This window comes from Schistocerca serialis, unplaced genomic scaffold (assembly GCF_023864345.2).
Source record: "Schistocerca serialis cubense isolate TAMUIC-IGC-003099 unplaced genomic scaffold, iqSchSeri2.2 HiC_scaffold_1362, whole genome shotgun sequence".
Classification (NCBI taxonomy): Eukaryota; Metazoa; Arthropoda; class Insecta; order Orthoptera; family Acrididae; genus Schistocerca; species Schistocerca serialis.
Window position 1 is genome coordinate 41,839,729 of NW_026047583.1, and position 16,808 is coordinate 41,856,536.

At 38.4% G+C, this 16,808-nt stretch overlaps 1 protein-coding gene across 3 annotated transcripts in view; it reads left to right on the plus strand.

Moving 5' to 3' along the window:
* LOC126440344 (molybdenum cofactor biosynthesis protein 1-like) overlaps positions 1–16,808 on the plus strand; it is a 205,336-nt gene that overhangs the window by 15,164 nt on the left and 173,364 nt on the right. For all 3 annotated transcript variants that reach the window (XM_050090632.1, XM_050090634.1, XM_050090633.1), the window contains one exon: positions 5,525–5,638. In XM_050090632.1, the coding sequence (XP_049946589.1) occupies positions 5,525–5,638 (114 nt within the window). The remainder of the gene's footprint in view (positions 1–5,524; positions 5,639–16,808) is intronic.

Here is a 16,808-nt window from a genome sequence, read left to right on the forward strand (position 1 = left end):
TAGTTGTGGAACCAGTGAAACAGTTTTAGTCCTTAGAAATTGTGATTGACGATCTTCCCACTCATTCTTCAACAGCAGAGTTGATGGCTTTAATAATTTCTCATCAACCAAGCAGGTATTCTAAAGTTTCTTTATTGAATTGCTGGTAATGGCTCGTGTGCTACTATAATCTCAACTATTGGTCACATAGTTAAGAACAACAACAATATTTTTCGATGAAACCCCCTTCAAAATCGTTATTTTTTCCTGGGTTTCTGTTTATTTTTCTTATTCAGATTTACAGCACAGAAGTAGTCTGGGCTCTTCAATGAGTTGTCAGGATGAAGTGTTTTCCCTTTTGTGAGACAGTATGTTTAGATTACGGCCATTATTTCAATTTCTGATCTACTTCTTTATTGAGTGTTCTGACAATCATGTAATTCTTCTTTAATGTGGACTAATTCCCCACTGCACCTCCTCAGGTGGTGGAAGCTGTAAACTTTGTTAATTAATTATTAATTAAGATCAACCGCTACACAATTCTCATATTCTTCAAGTTTAAGATAGACCTTCTCTTTCAGCCACTTTAGTGAGACCTGTGGTACCTATGAAGGTAATATACTAAAACGTCTTGTAACTAGACACTTGTAACTACACTGCGTTTTCTCTAGTTGTTTGTGTATCTGTTTTTAATATTTGATAAGTATTATGTTTGTGCACAGGCTGCCTTAGGCTATACTGGTGGTGGTTTTCTTTTAAAGCAAAGGGACAACTCTGTATGAAGAGACATGTAACTATTAATACAATTTACTGTTTGGAATTAGGCCCACAAGATGTTTCAGTTATGGAAACAGCTAATGCTCTACTTCTGCTACATTTTTTTTCTCCAGGAGAATCACCCCACCCAACAAAACCAAATCTTATATAAAAGTGAAAGAATGCACAATATGAACAAAGGTACAGTTTTTCAGAAAGACATTTATGTAGTTTACTCAACAGATAAAATCTGCATCCATATACATGCCAAGTAGTTTACCAGATATTCATTGGCATTAAACCAAGTATTTGATAACTTGAAGGACTCACCGTTTTGTAGTTTCAGTTTGTTCACATCTTTTCCAGAATTTGCAGTCATTGTGTCATCTGCATCATGTACAGGTATACATGACAAATTACTCTGAAGATCATTAACAAACATTGCAAATGACAGTGACTGAAGAATTGATCCTTAGGCAAAGGTTCCAAGTCGTGGATGCCATAATGCCTTGGTATCTCCAGTTTACTAAATCAAATACATTAATCAGATCAGCTAGAGTGCCTTCAGTAGATGTTTTTGATTCAAAAGAAGCTTGCACGAAAGAAATAACATTTTCACATCTTTGAATATGAACCATTGGGGCCTGAAACCACACTGAGACCTAGTGAATTATAAACAGTGTGTATAAAAACAATCATCTGATTTCGCACATCAACATTTCTGAAACTAAAAATAAAATATACAATGAACTTTGTTTTTTTGATGAATGGGATACTCAAAAAGTTTTTTCAACTTAAAAGGTCATATTTTTTTTATTAAAGTTGGGTATGGGAGTGAACATCTTGTAGCAATCACTTGGGAACATCCAGTATGCTAATGAGGAAGTTATCTGCTTGAGACAGCATTCATTTTAAAATCATTTTTGAATGAGTAACATCAATTTTGAAATCTTTTTTGAGCTATATTTGTGGCTCTGTAGCAAGATCTAGTACACGTATGCAAGCTGTCATGCCACCTCACATTAAATTAGAAGTAACACTGACACATCTGGCAAACTGATGTCACTGCAATATTTGTATATGTTTGTTTCACTGGTGCAGCACTTATTTTGTAATCAGAATTTATAAAGCTGTGGAGAAAAGTAATCACTCAGTAACAGCGCCAATATGAACACTGTCATATTTGCATAGGATTTTAATGATGGACAAGAGTAGTTTTAATTCTCTAAAGTTAAAAATAAACTTCTATTTCGCCATAATACTTACACTCAATGACTAAAGCAAGACCTTATTATCACTATACTGAAATAAAAAACACCTTTACAGTATTGAGTGTTCTGCTGTAATATGAACTTCGACAAGTCCATTCTGCCAGTAACGATACTGTTTAATCATTTCGTCGCTTTGAAAGATGATATGTTACTCTGATACAAATAAATGATTATAAAGAGTTGTTGAATGTTAAAAAGATGTCCCTGTCACATAGTTTAAGAATATTTTGTCACTTTAGAAGGTATTCATTAACTTAGTTGAAGAACAAGCACATTATTTTGGTATGATACTAACTTTTCACGTAAATAAACAAACAATTCTAGATCTGTGCTGTTGAATGAATCAGAGTAGAATGAGAGCAGATCCACTAATCATAGTTGCTGAAACTTGTAGATGATGGTGGAGGAGGTAGAACGCCACTTAACTTTCAAAAGTTAGGTGTTAGTTGGTATAACAACATGCAAATTGCATGTTTCCACACGTATGTTGAATTATGGGAGTGGTAGCAGGGGATCTACTTGTAAGAAATTCATGCCAGTAGAAACCCAGCTTTAGAGCCAGGTATGGGCTTCTGATTACCAAGAGCAGGGGAACTGGCCTTTGTAGCATTGTGACAACAAAATGAAAGATTAAATTTGTGTTAAGTAACATTAACATCATAGATAGCTTTTTCACACTTTCTGCTTCTACCTAATTTTATGTTAATGATAATCCAAGGAGATGGGATAGAGACCATGATGTGGAATATGAACTAGAAATAATTAAAAATACAGAGACATTATAATTAAAGTTCAACTTTCAAACCACTGTAGAAATAAAACCACTGGTCAGAATAACTTCAAATTGATATGGAATATTATCGGAGAAGGGGGAAAACTTATGGCAGAAGAAAAACAAATAGTTACAAAATGTAGCAAAAGAGGGCGCTGTAAGCATCATGATTTAATAGTGGTCAACTAAAAATGAAGAATGAATCATACAACGATACCTAAGGTGTATGTTTGACTTTAAACAAACTGTACTACTCAGTGTGCATGGGTGTACAGTTGTGATACTGTTAGTTAAGTAAGCCCATCCACCATGGCAAGGTCATATCTCATAAGATGGTAAAAATCTATTTTTAATGTCCTGAGGTCAAAACCGCATAAAAAGCATCACTCACATGGGTTTTTAATTGTTCTGAGGCATAAAACCACATAAAAAGTATCAGTCACATCGGTTTTTAATTGTCCTGAAGCCAAAAACCGCATAAAAAGGATCAATCACATCGGTTTTTAATTGTCCAGAAGCAAAAAAGCACATAAAAAGCATCAATAAAAATCAAATCGTATTATTAATTTCCATGTGACTGGGGCAAAACATGTGCAGTATGCTGTCCACCGTTTTCCACAACACTATGCCTATTGACACACAGTCAACATGGGTTCAGAAAACATCGTTCCTGTGAAACACAACTAGCTCTTTATTCACCTGAGCAGCAATGTAGCAGGGCATGTATACACACCCACAGCAGCGAAAGGCAAGATGATGATAATCTGCATAACTTGTCATGAAAAAGACACTTCCACTTTCACATGGATGCTGGTTGTCATCTAACTTGGGAACACCCAGCTTATGGTGTGCATGTAGATATACTGCTGCCATGATGTAATATCATCTGCACACTCAGACAGAGAAAATACAGTAGCCTTGGTCTGTCTATTTATGTTTTAATTGTTGTTGACAATGATGATGATTTGATGAAGATGATGTATCTTCAGACTGGTTTGATGTAGCTCTCCACATGGACCACCTTGTGCAAGCCTCTTCATCTTTGCATTACCACTGCAACCTATATCCACTTCAATCTGCTTACTGTATACAAGCCTTGTTCTCCCTCTACAGTTAGTGCATTACATTTTACTGGGTGCATTCTGTTTTCAGACAACAGACAAGGGAATTGTGATAAACGGAGATCACATCTTTTCTTTCTTTCCTTTCTTTCTTTCTTTATTTTTCTTTCTTTCTTTCTTTATATTTTTCTTTTTTTTTATGGTTGATGCAGCTGCTGTGGATCTCTTTTTAAAACTGTATTTTGCCTGATTGATTTCTCAGTCTTTCAAAGCTGATGCTTTAATGTTTTTCAGTGTGCTTAGCTCATCTCTGTTTTGTCTGATGTTCATTGCCACACATACAAATGTATACAGGTTGGAATTCTAAATTAGGGTGTTTTTGCTAAAAATGAGAATGTATTTGCAGGACATGCTGTAGGGATAAAAGAGTGAGACCTTGTGACTCCGAGAGATTTGTAAAGAAATAAGAACTGTTTCTTCTCATTGACATCGGGGACTTATAACATGGTGGACGTTTATAGGGACCCATTATTGCACTCATTATTTTTGCTCACTTAAGGCTCCAATTGTTTCAAAAAATAATCCTAACTTCACAATCAGCAGCAACAAAAGTTATGAAGTATAAGAAAAAACAAATAGGCCATTGGACCTAGTAGGTAGAATATGGACACCATGATGAAGGCAATCAAGAATTTACAAGACAGAGAGAGAGAGAGAGAGAGAGAGAGAGAGAGAGAGAGAGAGAGAGAGAGAGAGAGTTTCATGCAATGCTAAGCTTTTTCTTTTTATCGTGATCTTTACATCCTGGCGTATTTGTTTATTTTAATCATTTTAACATCTAGCTTATCAAAATATTTTATCATTATCAGTGAAGACAATGTTGTGTGCTGTGTAAACTCGTGATTTCCTTCAACATTATGTCCATATCTTACTTACAAGGCCAGATACCTTGTTTGTTTTATGTTACACTTTGTAACTTTTGCAGCTGCTCCTAATTGTCAAGTTGGAATTTTCTTGAAACAGTGGGGAGCCTTATACATGAGCAAAAATAATAGCTGTAACAATATAAATCCCCAATGTTACAGAGAAGAAACATTTCGTATTTGTTTACATAGCTCTGTGTGTCACATGATCCTGCCCTTTTATCACTATTAGCAAGTTCTGTAAATATGGTTTTATTTTCAGCAAATGTATCCTCATTTAAAGCTCCATTCTGTTTAGGCACATCTGCTTCTCTATTATTGTACAAAATTGTGACATATTTCAGAATGAAGATAACAACAACAACAAGAACAACAGCTAAAATATCTAATTGAGAAGTCATAATTTATTCTTCAAACAGTTGGAACCTTATATAAGCAAAAATAATAGATGTTATAATAGTTCCTTATAAATGTGCACCTCGTTATAAATCTCAGATGTTACAGAGAAGAAACAATTCTTATTTGTTTACGTCTCTCTCTAGGTCATGTGGTCTCACTGTTTTATTACCGTAACATCTCCAGTACATGCTTTCATTTTAACCAAAAACATCTTTATTTATAACTCCAATCATTTTAGGCATATTTGCTTCTCATCTATTATCCAACAAGTATAACATGTTCAACAAGTAAGATGTAGTGTAAGTTCACATACTCCATATCATGTAACACAGATATGATAACAGTTTGAAATTCTGTTTACAGTACAGAGTTGGAAGGGCACGATATAATGAAATCAATTGCCTATCAATGTATGTGTCAAGGTCTCACTGCAATATTGTGAAGAAAGACAAAGGATTATACATAATAGATGGTGGGGTAAGTAGAGACTCGAAGTTAAAATAAACTGATTACTTCCTTGTAAACATTTGAGTATGAGTGTTTTATTTAATACACATTTTATTATTTAAACTGCTGCATGTAACTTTAAATGTCATATTGGCTCGAGGAATGGGCTCAAACCCTTTTTAATGTGTACTTGCTAGATCTAAACAACAGTATAATATAAGAGAAACCAGTGGAGTGAGGTGTGGCATATAGAAACATGCGGTAGAAAACAGTATTCATATTAGCTTTCGAGCTCTTACGCTTTCTCTAGAAAAAGTACACATATTTAGGCAGACAGACACCCAACCACATTCCTGCAGTGAGACTGGCTGTTGATTATCGCTTATTGAGAGCACTTGCCTGCGCAGATGGTGGTGGGGAGGGAGGAGAGAAGAATGCACTAGAACTGAGGGGTTAGTAGGATAGTGTGAAGGAGGTCTTTCGACAGATGACTCAGTGTCTGCACAACAAGACAAAAGAAATTCAGAGGGTAGAGTTTGTAAGAGATAGAGAAAGGAAGTGGGGTTGAAAGGGATGGGAGGAAGGGAGAGGAAGGTAGAGATGAAGAGGGAGACAGGAAGGAAGGAGGAAGGATGGAAAAGGGTAGAAGGGAGGGGGGGGGGAGAGAGAGAGAGAGAGAATGCATGCCACCTCTGGGGGTGGGGGGAGAGTGCTGGGAGAAGACAGTACATGATCTGGAGTGAAAAGGAGTGGTGAGGACAGAAGGGAGAAGGGAAAAGGTAATGAGGAACTGATTAACGGAGGTTTAGATCAGAGGAATTGCGTGAGTGCAGGATGTGTTGGAGAGGGAAGTCCCGCCTATGTAGTTCAGAGAAACTATTCTGGTAGGGGAATCCATTTGCGCAGTTACTGAAGCAGCTGTTGAAGTCATTTGTGCTGTGGTACACAGCATGTTCGGGAACTGGATGATCAAGTTTGCAGACTGCCACAGTTTGACGATGGCCACTCATGCAAGTAGACAATTGGTTACTTGTCATGCCCACATAGCATGCTGCAGAGTAATTGCAGCATAGCTGATGTAAACTTTTCGGATTTTACACATGACCTTGCCTTTTATTGGGTAGGAAATTCTCTGTCTGGATGGGCCCTGGGGGGCCCAAATGGTATCAAGTGATTGCCACAGCAGGTTATAGGCGTCACGGGATGTGGTTGTGGAGGGGCATGTGGTCAGCCCACTGCTGTTCTGGCCATTGTTAGTTTTTGTGACCGTAACTACTACTTCTCAATGAAGTAGCTCCTTACGTGGTTGTCTCAACGGCTGAGTGCATCCCGCTTACCAACATCCCAAGTGCTAGCCAAGCCTGACAGCACTTAACTTCAGTCATCTGATGGGAACCAGTATTATCAGTGTGGCAAGGCCATTGGCCATTGGAAAGGAAATGCTGTCATATATTAACAACTTATTGAATCATTCACTGTTAAGCTTGAGACTGTTGAGAGTCAGCAAGAGTGCTCCGAGGCAAGAAACCAGAGACACACTGTAGGTACAGGCGTAAATCGTAGCTTTTAGGTTACTCTAGGGAAATAGTAATGGAGGAAACTTACGAACTGCAAATGCTTGGACAGCTGTCCCAGGGTATAAGTCATGATAAAGAGAACTAATTAGTATCTCCACAACCATCTACATGTTGTTGTAAGTAGGCGATAATCATAAACAGGCATTTCTTAGCACATGCAGCAAGAATGACCATTACACCTAAGAATAGCCGCATCAGTAGTTTCACAGAAGTTAGATTGAGAGGGAAAATGAAGAAAACTGCTGAAGTAGAGGCCTCTGCTCATGAGATAGAAGCCTGCGTCTGCAGGGTGAAGCATGGCGATGTAAAACACTGTTGTTCCTTACCGTACTAAGAAGGGCAGTGATGTTTAGCTTTCAGCTGGATGCTGTTGCTACCAAATGTACAGCTTGTTAGTCTGAATGCTAGAAGCAGTCATCCAGCAGAGAAGAAGAAGGGGAAGGATGCAAAATGGAGTTGGTTGGAGGCACCATGAAGGAGAAAAGCCCCATGTTAGACTGGCAAATGACTGTGACATTCCAGTAGTGTTAGTGGGGTGGCTGCAGAAACATTGTGCTGTCAGAATACTTTCTAAAGCCTCAGGTTTTCGTATTCCAAGTATTTGTCAGTCAGAGTGTTGGGATTACGTGTTGCTCAACACCAACCTTGGGTAATGTCCAATTTAAGTCTGTTTTCTCACTTTTAATGTTGCTCTCAAATGTTTGTACTTAATGAAGCACTGGGTGATTCTTCTTCTGTTCTCTCTCATCTATGTTTATAAATGGTCTTCAGTGTAGTAGTTAAGTTGGAATAAAGTAATTGATTGTTATGAAACTCTAGAATTCCTTGAGTCTCCTATAATATTGTGAAAGGATAGTTGCTACTCACCATATAGTGGAGATGCCGAGTCAGATAGGCACAACAAAAAGACTGTCGCAAAGTTGTTTTGTTGTCCACATCTTTGACCCAGCATCATTGCTATATGGTGAGTAGCAATTATCCTTTTCATAATATTGTCTTCATTCCATCCTGACTTTTCGATTGTTTGAGTCTCCTACAAGTATCCTCCAAGAGTCGCAAAATCCACACCACTTGTAGGTGCTCCCTGTGACAGTGTTTGGTGCTGACCCAAGGAGCTACCTGCTATCACTGGATGTTTGTCTTTCGGCATTTGCTCCTGACTGCTCGAAAACTATGTCTCACCTGAAACTCCCCTAAAGTTCTCATACACTTCGTCTAGCCTATATCAGAACATTACAATGACTGCAGTACGAGGTGGTGGATGGTGGGTTGGTGTATGGAAGTGTCTTGCTCCTGTGTTGACCAGAAGGAAATGACCCATGGGGTGCAGGATTGGGAGCTGTATGGCAAGGATATTCTGTTGGTCTGGTGCTTGGCAAACCACTACTTTGGTTGATGTGGGTATGATTTAAGGTACAATGTCCCTCATCTCAGGGTGTAATGAGAGGTAGTTGAAAACCTGGTGAAGGGTGTGGTTGAGCTTTTTGTTGATCTTTTCAAGGCCAAGGTGATACTAGCAGATCAGAGGAGTGCTGGTCGGTGGCTGGTTAACAGGTTTACTGGTGTTTCAGGAGATGACACAGCAGATCTGTCTGTGGACTAGCTCGATAAAACCTTATTGACAGACAGTATCCTGTTCACATCGTGCAGTGTTCTACTGCCCACGCAGTTTACAGAATATACTTATCCGTCCCTATTCCAAACCTACTCCGAATGCACCCCATGGGTCATTCCCTTGTGGTTAACTCCAGTGCAAAATATGTCCCACACACCTAACCATCTCCTATCACAGTCCACTCACTGGCATTTCTTAGCCAATAAAAGGCAGGGCCACATTTAAAAGCAACCATGTTTTGTGTCAGCTATGCTGCAGTTACTACCCAGTGTTCTATGTGGGCATGACAAGTAATCAACCATCTACTCGCATGAATAGTTACCTCCAAACTATGGCAAACTGCAAATATGACCAACCAGTTGCCGAACATTTTGTGCACCACAACACAGGTGACTCCCACAACTATTTCACTAAGGGAGCCATTTGGATACTCCCTGGCAGCACTAGTTTCTTATAACTACACAGGTGGGAATTGTCTCTCCACCATATCCTGCACTTGTACAATCCCCTTGGCCTAAACCTCCATTTAACTGTCTACCACTGCCTCACCTGACCTTTTCCCTTCTCTCATCTGTCTACAGCATTCGTTTCCTGTCCAGATTATGTCCTGCTGCTCCCTCCCCCCCTCCTCCTGCCTCGTGTCGTGTCAAGTGGGCTCTCTCTCTCCCCCTCCCTCCCCCCTCTCTTTTTCCCTCTTCCCTCCCTCCCCTTTTTCTCTCCCCTCCCCTCTCCCCCCTCTTCTCTCCCCTCCCCCTCTCTTCCCCTCCCCTTCTCTCACTCCCACCTCTCCCTCCCCCTCTCCCTCCCCCTCTCCCTCCTCCTCTCCCTCCCCCTCTCCCTCCCCCTCTCCCTCCCCCTCTCCCTCCCCCTCTCCCTCCCCCTCTCCCTCCCCCTCTCCCTCCCCCTCTCCCTCCCCCTTTCCCTCCCCCTCCCCCTCTCCCTCTCCCTCCCCCTCTCCCTCTCCCTCCCCCTCTCCCTCCCCCTCTCCCTCCCCCTCTCCCTCCCCCTCTCCCTCCCCCTCTCCCTCCCCCTCTCCTCCCAGTCTACCTCCCCCCATCTGCCACCTCCCCTCCCCTCCTCTTACCCGCACCCTCTCCACTTCCCTCCTCACTCCCCTTCCCCTCCCCACTCCTCTCTCCCCCTTCCCCTCCCACCCCCTCCCTCTCTTGCCCCTATCCCTCTTCTCTCACTCCCTCCCCCTCCTATATCCTCCCCTCTCTCACCCCTCCCCATCTTCCCACTTCACCCCTCTCTCTCACCCCTGTACCCCCTTTCCTTTCCCCTCTATCTTCTGCACTACTTTTGTCTTGGTGTGCAGCCACTGAGTCATCTGTCGAAAGATCTTCCCCACATTAATCCCACTATCCCTCCTTGCCTTGTGTGTCCTTCTCTACATCCTCAGCACCTGCAGCTGTGCAGGCAACTGCTCTCAATAATCAATAATCATTAGTCAACCTTTCTATAGTTGTGGGAGAGTGTGCTTGGGAGTTTGTGTGGTTGTGTGTGTGAATATGTGCATTTTTGCTGGAGGAAGGTAAAGAGCTCAAAAACTAGTGTGAATAATGTTTTCTGTTGCGTGTTTACATGTGTGATACATCAGTCCTCTACAGTCCTTATTTTATGTTTTAGTTCATCCAGAAATTTCCCTTGTTGTTATATGGCAATATGGCAGGCAGTGGGTTATAAATTCCTCTTATTGTTTCAATGTGAAAACAAATTGACTTTTTCAACTTTAACTGCCATGCATGCCTTAATCTATATTAGATCCTGCCAAATATATAACTGAAGCTGATTCCTTGTACTGATCTCCTCCTATAGCAGACCGTAGCAGAGTGAGTGGATTATTGACATTTTTTATAAAACTGTGCTTGAGTTCACTCTCATCTCGAGTATTGAATAATTTCTGTGATTCAAAAGTCCTTAACGTTAAAGGCAGATTTCAAAAGAAATGTCCGGAATGTCTATTCCAGTGCCGAACTGTAAATGAAATTCATGAATTTATTAAGTAGCGAACAGACCCAAATCTGAATACAAGAATGTTTTTATTCTGTCTGTATGTTTCTGCAAAATAGAGTACCTTCACTTAAATTTTTAAAAACAATAAAAACTCATAAAAGATGTGTATTCACTATATTTCTGTCTTAAATTACACAATTTTTCGATTTTTTTATGCTTCTTAAATAGCTGTTAAGTATTTTTGCAGAAACTATAGCCCATGTAGGAAGGTGTTATCACACAGTGAAGTGGAGCAGTAGAGAAGTGTGGAGGGGACAAGATTTACATAAGAAAGGCAGTAGAGAGTGGGCAGACAAAGTCTGCATTGCAAGACCTTGTTGCTGTGGGCAACAATCAGTTTCATTTGTTTTGGTTATGTGTTCCATTGATCATTCTCACAGTAACCATTATGATGTGGAATGTGTCAAGTGCATAATAAATGCATACATGAATCAATTTTTTTATGCTTAAAATTTTTATCATGTACCCCATATTATTAAATGGCACAAAACTCATATATTATACCTATAAATTTATTTATTCCTATTCAAGAATTCATGTATGGTCTGTCAAACATTTTATTTCATCTGGTAGTTTATCAAAAAGTTTTACAGCAGCATATTTTACCCCTTCCTGTGCCAAATATAGGTAAAGAAGAGGAGAGTGTAAGTCTTTCTTCCTTCTAGTATCATAATCATGAATGTCACTGTTGTTTTTAAAATGGTCCATGTCATTGAGAACAAATTTCATTAGTGAGTAAATGTACTATGAGGCTGTTGTAAGAATTCCTAACCTTTTAAACAGATGCCTAGATGTGCGACTATGAGTCCCACAAATTATTCTAACCTCTTTCTTCTGAACAGTGAATACATTTGCCCAAGTGTTGAGTTACCCCAAAATATAATTCCGTATGACATCAGAGAGTGAAATTGTGCTAAGTATGTTAGCTTACTAATTTCTATATTCTCAGAATTGGCAATTATTCTGATTGCAAAGTTCCTGAACCTAGTCGCTTTAGGAGATCCAAAATATGAATTTTTCCAATTAAGAATCTCATCTATATGTCCACCTACAAACTTAGTATGCTCTACCCTGTCTACTGACTTCTGTTGATGTGTTATTTTTATTGAAGGAACTGTACTCCTTGTGGCAGAAAATTGGATGTACTGTGTTTTTTTTTTTTTTTTTTTTAAGTTCAGAGCAAGCCCATTTGCAGAAAAGCAATGAACAACTTTTGCAAATTCATTATTTGTATCATTTTCTATTGGAGTTTCTTTTACTGGATAAATAATGATGCTTGCATAATCAGCAAATAGTGTCAGGTTAGCTTCTTGTTTCAGAGAAGGTAGGAAGATCATTCATTTATATCAAGAACAGAAGGAGACCCGGGATCAAACCCTGTGGAACACCTAATGTAATTTCACTCCAGTTACATGAAGTGGCAAACTTCCTTAAATCATCTAAACCATAGAAAGAAACTTTTTTGTTTCCTCTTTTGTAGATATGGCTTAAACCATTCATATGCTGTTCCATTTATACTGTAGAATTGCAAGTTCTGTAATATAATGTCATGGTTCACACAATCAGATGCTTAGGATAAGTCACAGAAAATTCCTATTGGCGATATTTTACTATTTAAAGACTCTATTACATGGACAGTGAAATTGTATATAGCTGTCTCAGTAGAACAGCATTTTTGAAATCCGAACTGTGATTTACTAAGTATCCCATTACTGTTGAGATGGCTAACCATTCTTGAGTACATTACATTCTTGGTGATTTTTGAAAATGCTGTAAGCAAGGATACTGACCGGTAATTATTGACATATGTGTTGTCCCATTTTTCCTAGAGAGGCTATGACAATGACATATTTTAAACTGTCTGGGAAAATACCTTGAGTTAGTGATGCATTACATATGTGACTCAGAACATCAGTTGTAAATTCTCCACATTGTTTTAATATCTTGTTAGAGATGTCATCTACTCCAACTGAACATTTATTTTTCAAAGATTTAATGATTTTCCTTATTTCATAAGAGGTTGTTAGGTGAAAATTAATTTAAGATTTCTCCAAACTGACTCTTCCACGTGCTGCTTGTTTTTTTTTTTCTTGAGCTGTTCTCACCAAGTTTTTTACCTACACTTAAGATATGGTTGTTAAATACATTAGCTGCTTGTGTAGTTGTTAAATACATTAACTGCTTGTGTACTGTTGGTTAAAATAGTCTCATTCCCCTTAATAGTAATACTACATACCCCCGTGGTTACTTTTCCTGTCTCCCTTCTAACAACATTCCATATTGATTTGATTTTATTGCCCGAGTTGTTAATTTCATCTCTAACATATGTATCTCTTTATTTTCTGACAACTTCTTTCACTATGTTACAATAACTTTATAGTGTAAAATTACTCCTGGGTCTATACTAATTCTTGCTATCTCATACAGTTTTCTTTTTCTTTCTGAAGACATTTTAATACTTTTAGCAATCCAAGGTTTCTTTGAAAAATGGTGTTACATTTAGTAATTTTTTTGGGCAACAATGTTCAGAAGGGGATATAAACCTATCAAGATATATGTTGCATTTATCATTAGCATTTGGCTCATTGTATAGGTACATCTCCCCAATTAACATTTCTTAAACTTTCTTTGAAGTGCTCTATAGGTACTGGACTGAGCAACCCTACACTGTTACTTAATGGTTTCTGAACTGTACACCCTGCTAGGTTTTGTAAGTTAATCAATTGTGCATCATGGTCTGATAATCCATTTGTCACAGGGAAAGCATGTGTTAGTTCTGCATCCTCTTGCTTTACAAATACATTATCTATTAGAGTGCTACTGTCTTGAGCTATATGTGTAGGGAAATTGATCATTGATTCTAAGTTACATGTCATTAATAACACTTCTTGTTCACTTTTCCTATCAGAGTTGCTTAGAAAGTTTATATTGAAATCACCACAGATTAATAACTTCTTCTTTCTGTCTGACGGACAGCATAATAGGAAGTCAAACGTTTTTTTATGAATAGCTCCCATTCTCCTAATGGGGACCTGTGCACTGTTGCTAATATCAACATACACTAGCTAGCTGTAGTTCACATGCACAAACTTCAGAGTGCTGATCAACACAAAATTTGCTTACTTCTACAGTTCTGTATTTGTACCCTTGTTTTGTGTAAATGGCAATTCCTCCTTTATCCATGCTAGATCTGCAAGTGTAAGATGCTGAATTATACCCATTTGTACTGACACTTTCCATCCCCACAGTTACATGGTGTTCAGACAGACAAAGTATATCAATCACATTCTTATTTTTGAGATCATCTAAACACACTAATAGCTCATCTACTTTATTTTTTGTTTCCCTGATATTTTGGTGAAGTAAGTTGATAGTACCCATAGCTTTATCTCTATTTGCTGTACATATGGCTTCATTTGTACTATTTTTCTTGATTGTTGTCTGTCTGGACTTTGGCTTTAATCTAAAGAACCTGTTTGCCTGGTCCCATTAACCACAGCGATCGTCCCATGTGTAACTGTGGCCCTCCTTACAGTATCTACTAATAGAGAAGCGACCTTGTCTTTCCCCTTCATATTTAGGTGCAGGTGTATTCCCACTTACCAATAGCATCAACTGGAACAACACTTACATGAGATTTTGCCGGTGTCTGGGGCATCCTGTCCAGTCGTGCCTTATAGCAGTGTTTATCCAGAGCCGATCATGGCATAGAAAGAGCTCCACAAACCCCACATTTGTGTGCCCATTTTCTGCTCCTGTTTTATCCAGGTCACTCCTAATGATTTATCTTGGATTCATAGCCAGGCTGTCTCCTGCTCCTCCAATTATAATAACCTGATGTTCCTTCTCAGAGTTCCTGCATAACTGACCTAAGTTTGCTGTCACCTGGCTAAGGCTAGCACATGGTTTCACAAAACTTGTGACCTATTACCCTGCGCCTAATTCGTGCTGAAGCCGCTGGCCTACACCCCTCCCATGACTGCTACCTAGAAGCAGAATTCTTCTTTTCCTATTCTAATTTAATCTCAACCTGTTTTTTCCTTTAAGCTAATATTCTGCTTCAACCTACATTCATCTACATCTGGGTGAGACCCTTCCTACATTGCCTCAGATAGCAAGTAAAACTGATGATGTGTTCAAATATGTGAGTGAAACAACAAATTTTAAAATCTGATTTGATTTGATTTGAATTTTTATTGGTCCAGTTTTATCATACAGCACAAATTGTACAATTGATATTAGACAGGTCAAATATAAGTTACAATAATACACAGTATAAGCAAAATAGTAGGCAAATTAAAAATAGGTACCTATTACAATTAATTTTGTTACGTATTCAGAAATTCTCTGGCAGAATAGAAACAGTGCTTTATTAGAAATGCCTTTAGTTTAGCTTTAAATATTGGATGAGTAGCATTTTTTATTTCCTCTGTTATCTTATTATGTAGTATTACACCAATGTTAATTATGCTCCTCTAATAGGTGGTTGTTCTGTGATATTTTTGATGTATATTTGATTTCCCTCTGGTACCATAGTTGTGTACATTTTTGTTCTGTAGCAGTTTGCTTGTTTTCAGGAGGTAGTCCCTAGTGAACAAGACAGTTTCATAAATGAATAAACTTGGAACATTTAGAACACTAAGCTCAGTAAAATGGGATTTACAGGAGTCCATCTTTTTAAGGCCACAAATTATTCTTAGAGCCCTTGTTGCATTCTAAAAACCTTTATACTATGAATTGAGTATCCCCAGAAAACGATCCCATATTGGACTAGTGAGTGGAACTGTGCATAGTATGCCTGCAGTACTGTTGTTTTGCTTGTTGTAACCTTTAAAATTCTTAGGCCATAGCACACAGATTATAGTTTTCTAGACAAGTTATTTATATGTGTGCCCCACTTTAAGTCCTGCTGAACCAATAGACCCAAAAATTTTGTGACACTTACATTTTCTAGGGTATCATTTTTTAATTGTGCTTGAATAGACATTTGATTAGTTGGAGGAATTAAATGAAAATCGACACACACAGTTTTTTCTGTATTTATAATGAGTTTGTTTTTTTGTGAACCACTCAGAAAGTCTTTCCATAGAACTTTTTGCTGTGGACTGCAAAGTTTCTGGATTGGATCCAGTGAGCAATATGCTGGTGTCATCGGCAAAGAGGATGGTTTTTGTGGGACTCGTATATTCAACTAAGCCATCCACATAAATCAAGAAGAGTAATGGACCTAAGATTGAGCCCTGCAGTACACCAAGTTTTATTGTTAATTCGCTAGAAAGTAAGGAGTTGTTTCTTATTTTATTAATTTTGTTGAATTCATACTGAAGTGATACTTTCTGCCTGCAGTTTTTTAGGTATGAAAACAACCAGCTATGTGCTACACCTCTTACTCCTCGTCTTTCTAATTTTTCGAGCAGAATGTTATGGTCCAGGATATCAAAGGCTTTTGATAGATCTAGAAAAATACCTGCAGCTAATTTATGTTGATCAAGGGATTTTAAAATGCAGTCTAAGAATTCGAAAATTGGTGTCTGTGTAGATTTAGACTTTCTAAAACCGTGTTGTTGTACTGTAAGTGGTGCATATTTATTTATGAAACTTAGAAGCCTGTCATAGAAGAGTTTTTCTAGAATTTTTAAGTAGAAACTTAACAGTGACACGGGTCGGTAGTTTGATGTTTTTTTCCGAAGACCCTTTTTTTTAGCATTGGTGTAACTTTTGCTATTTTAAAAACATCTGGAAATACACCAGTTTTTAAAGAGAGGTTGAAAATTTTTGCCAAGGGGTTTTCTATGTGGTGAGCACATGTTTTTAATATGAAATCAGGTACTTCATCAAGACCACTTGACATTTTATTGCTTAATGATTTAATTTTACTTATAATTTCATTGGGGTTTGTTTCATAAACATACATAGAAGCAGTCAAGATCACTGACTTGCTGGAGAAACTTGGGACTGGTCCTTGACAGTGTACTTGAATGAGGTCTTCAGC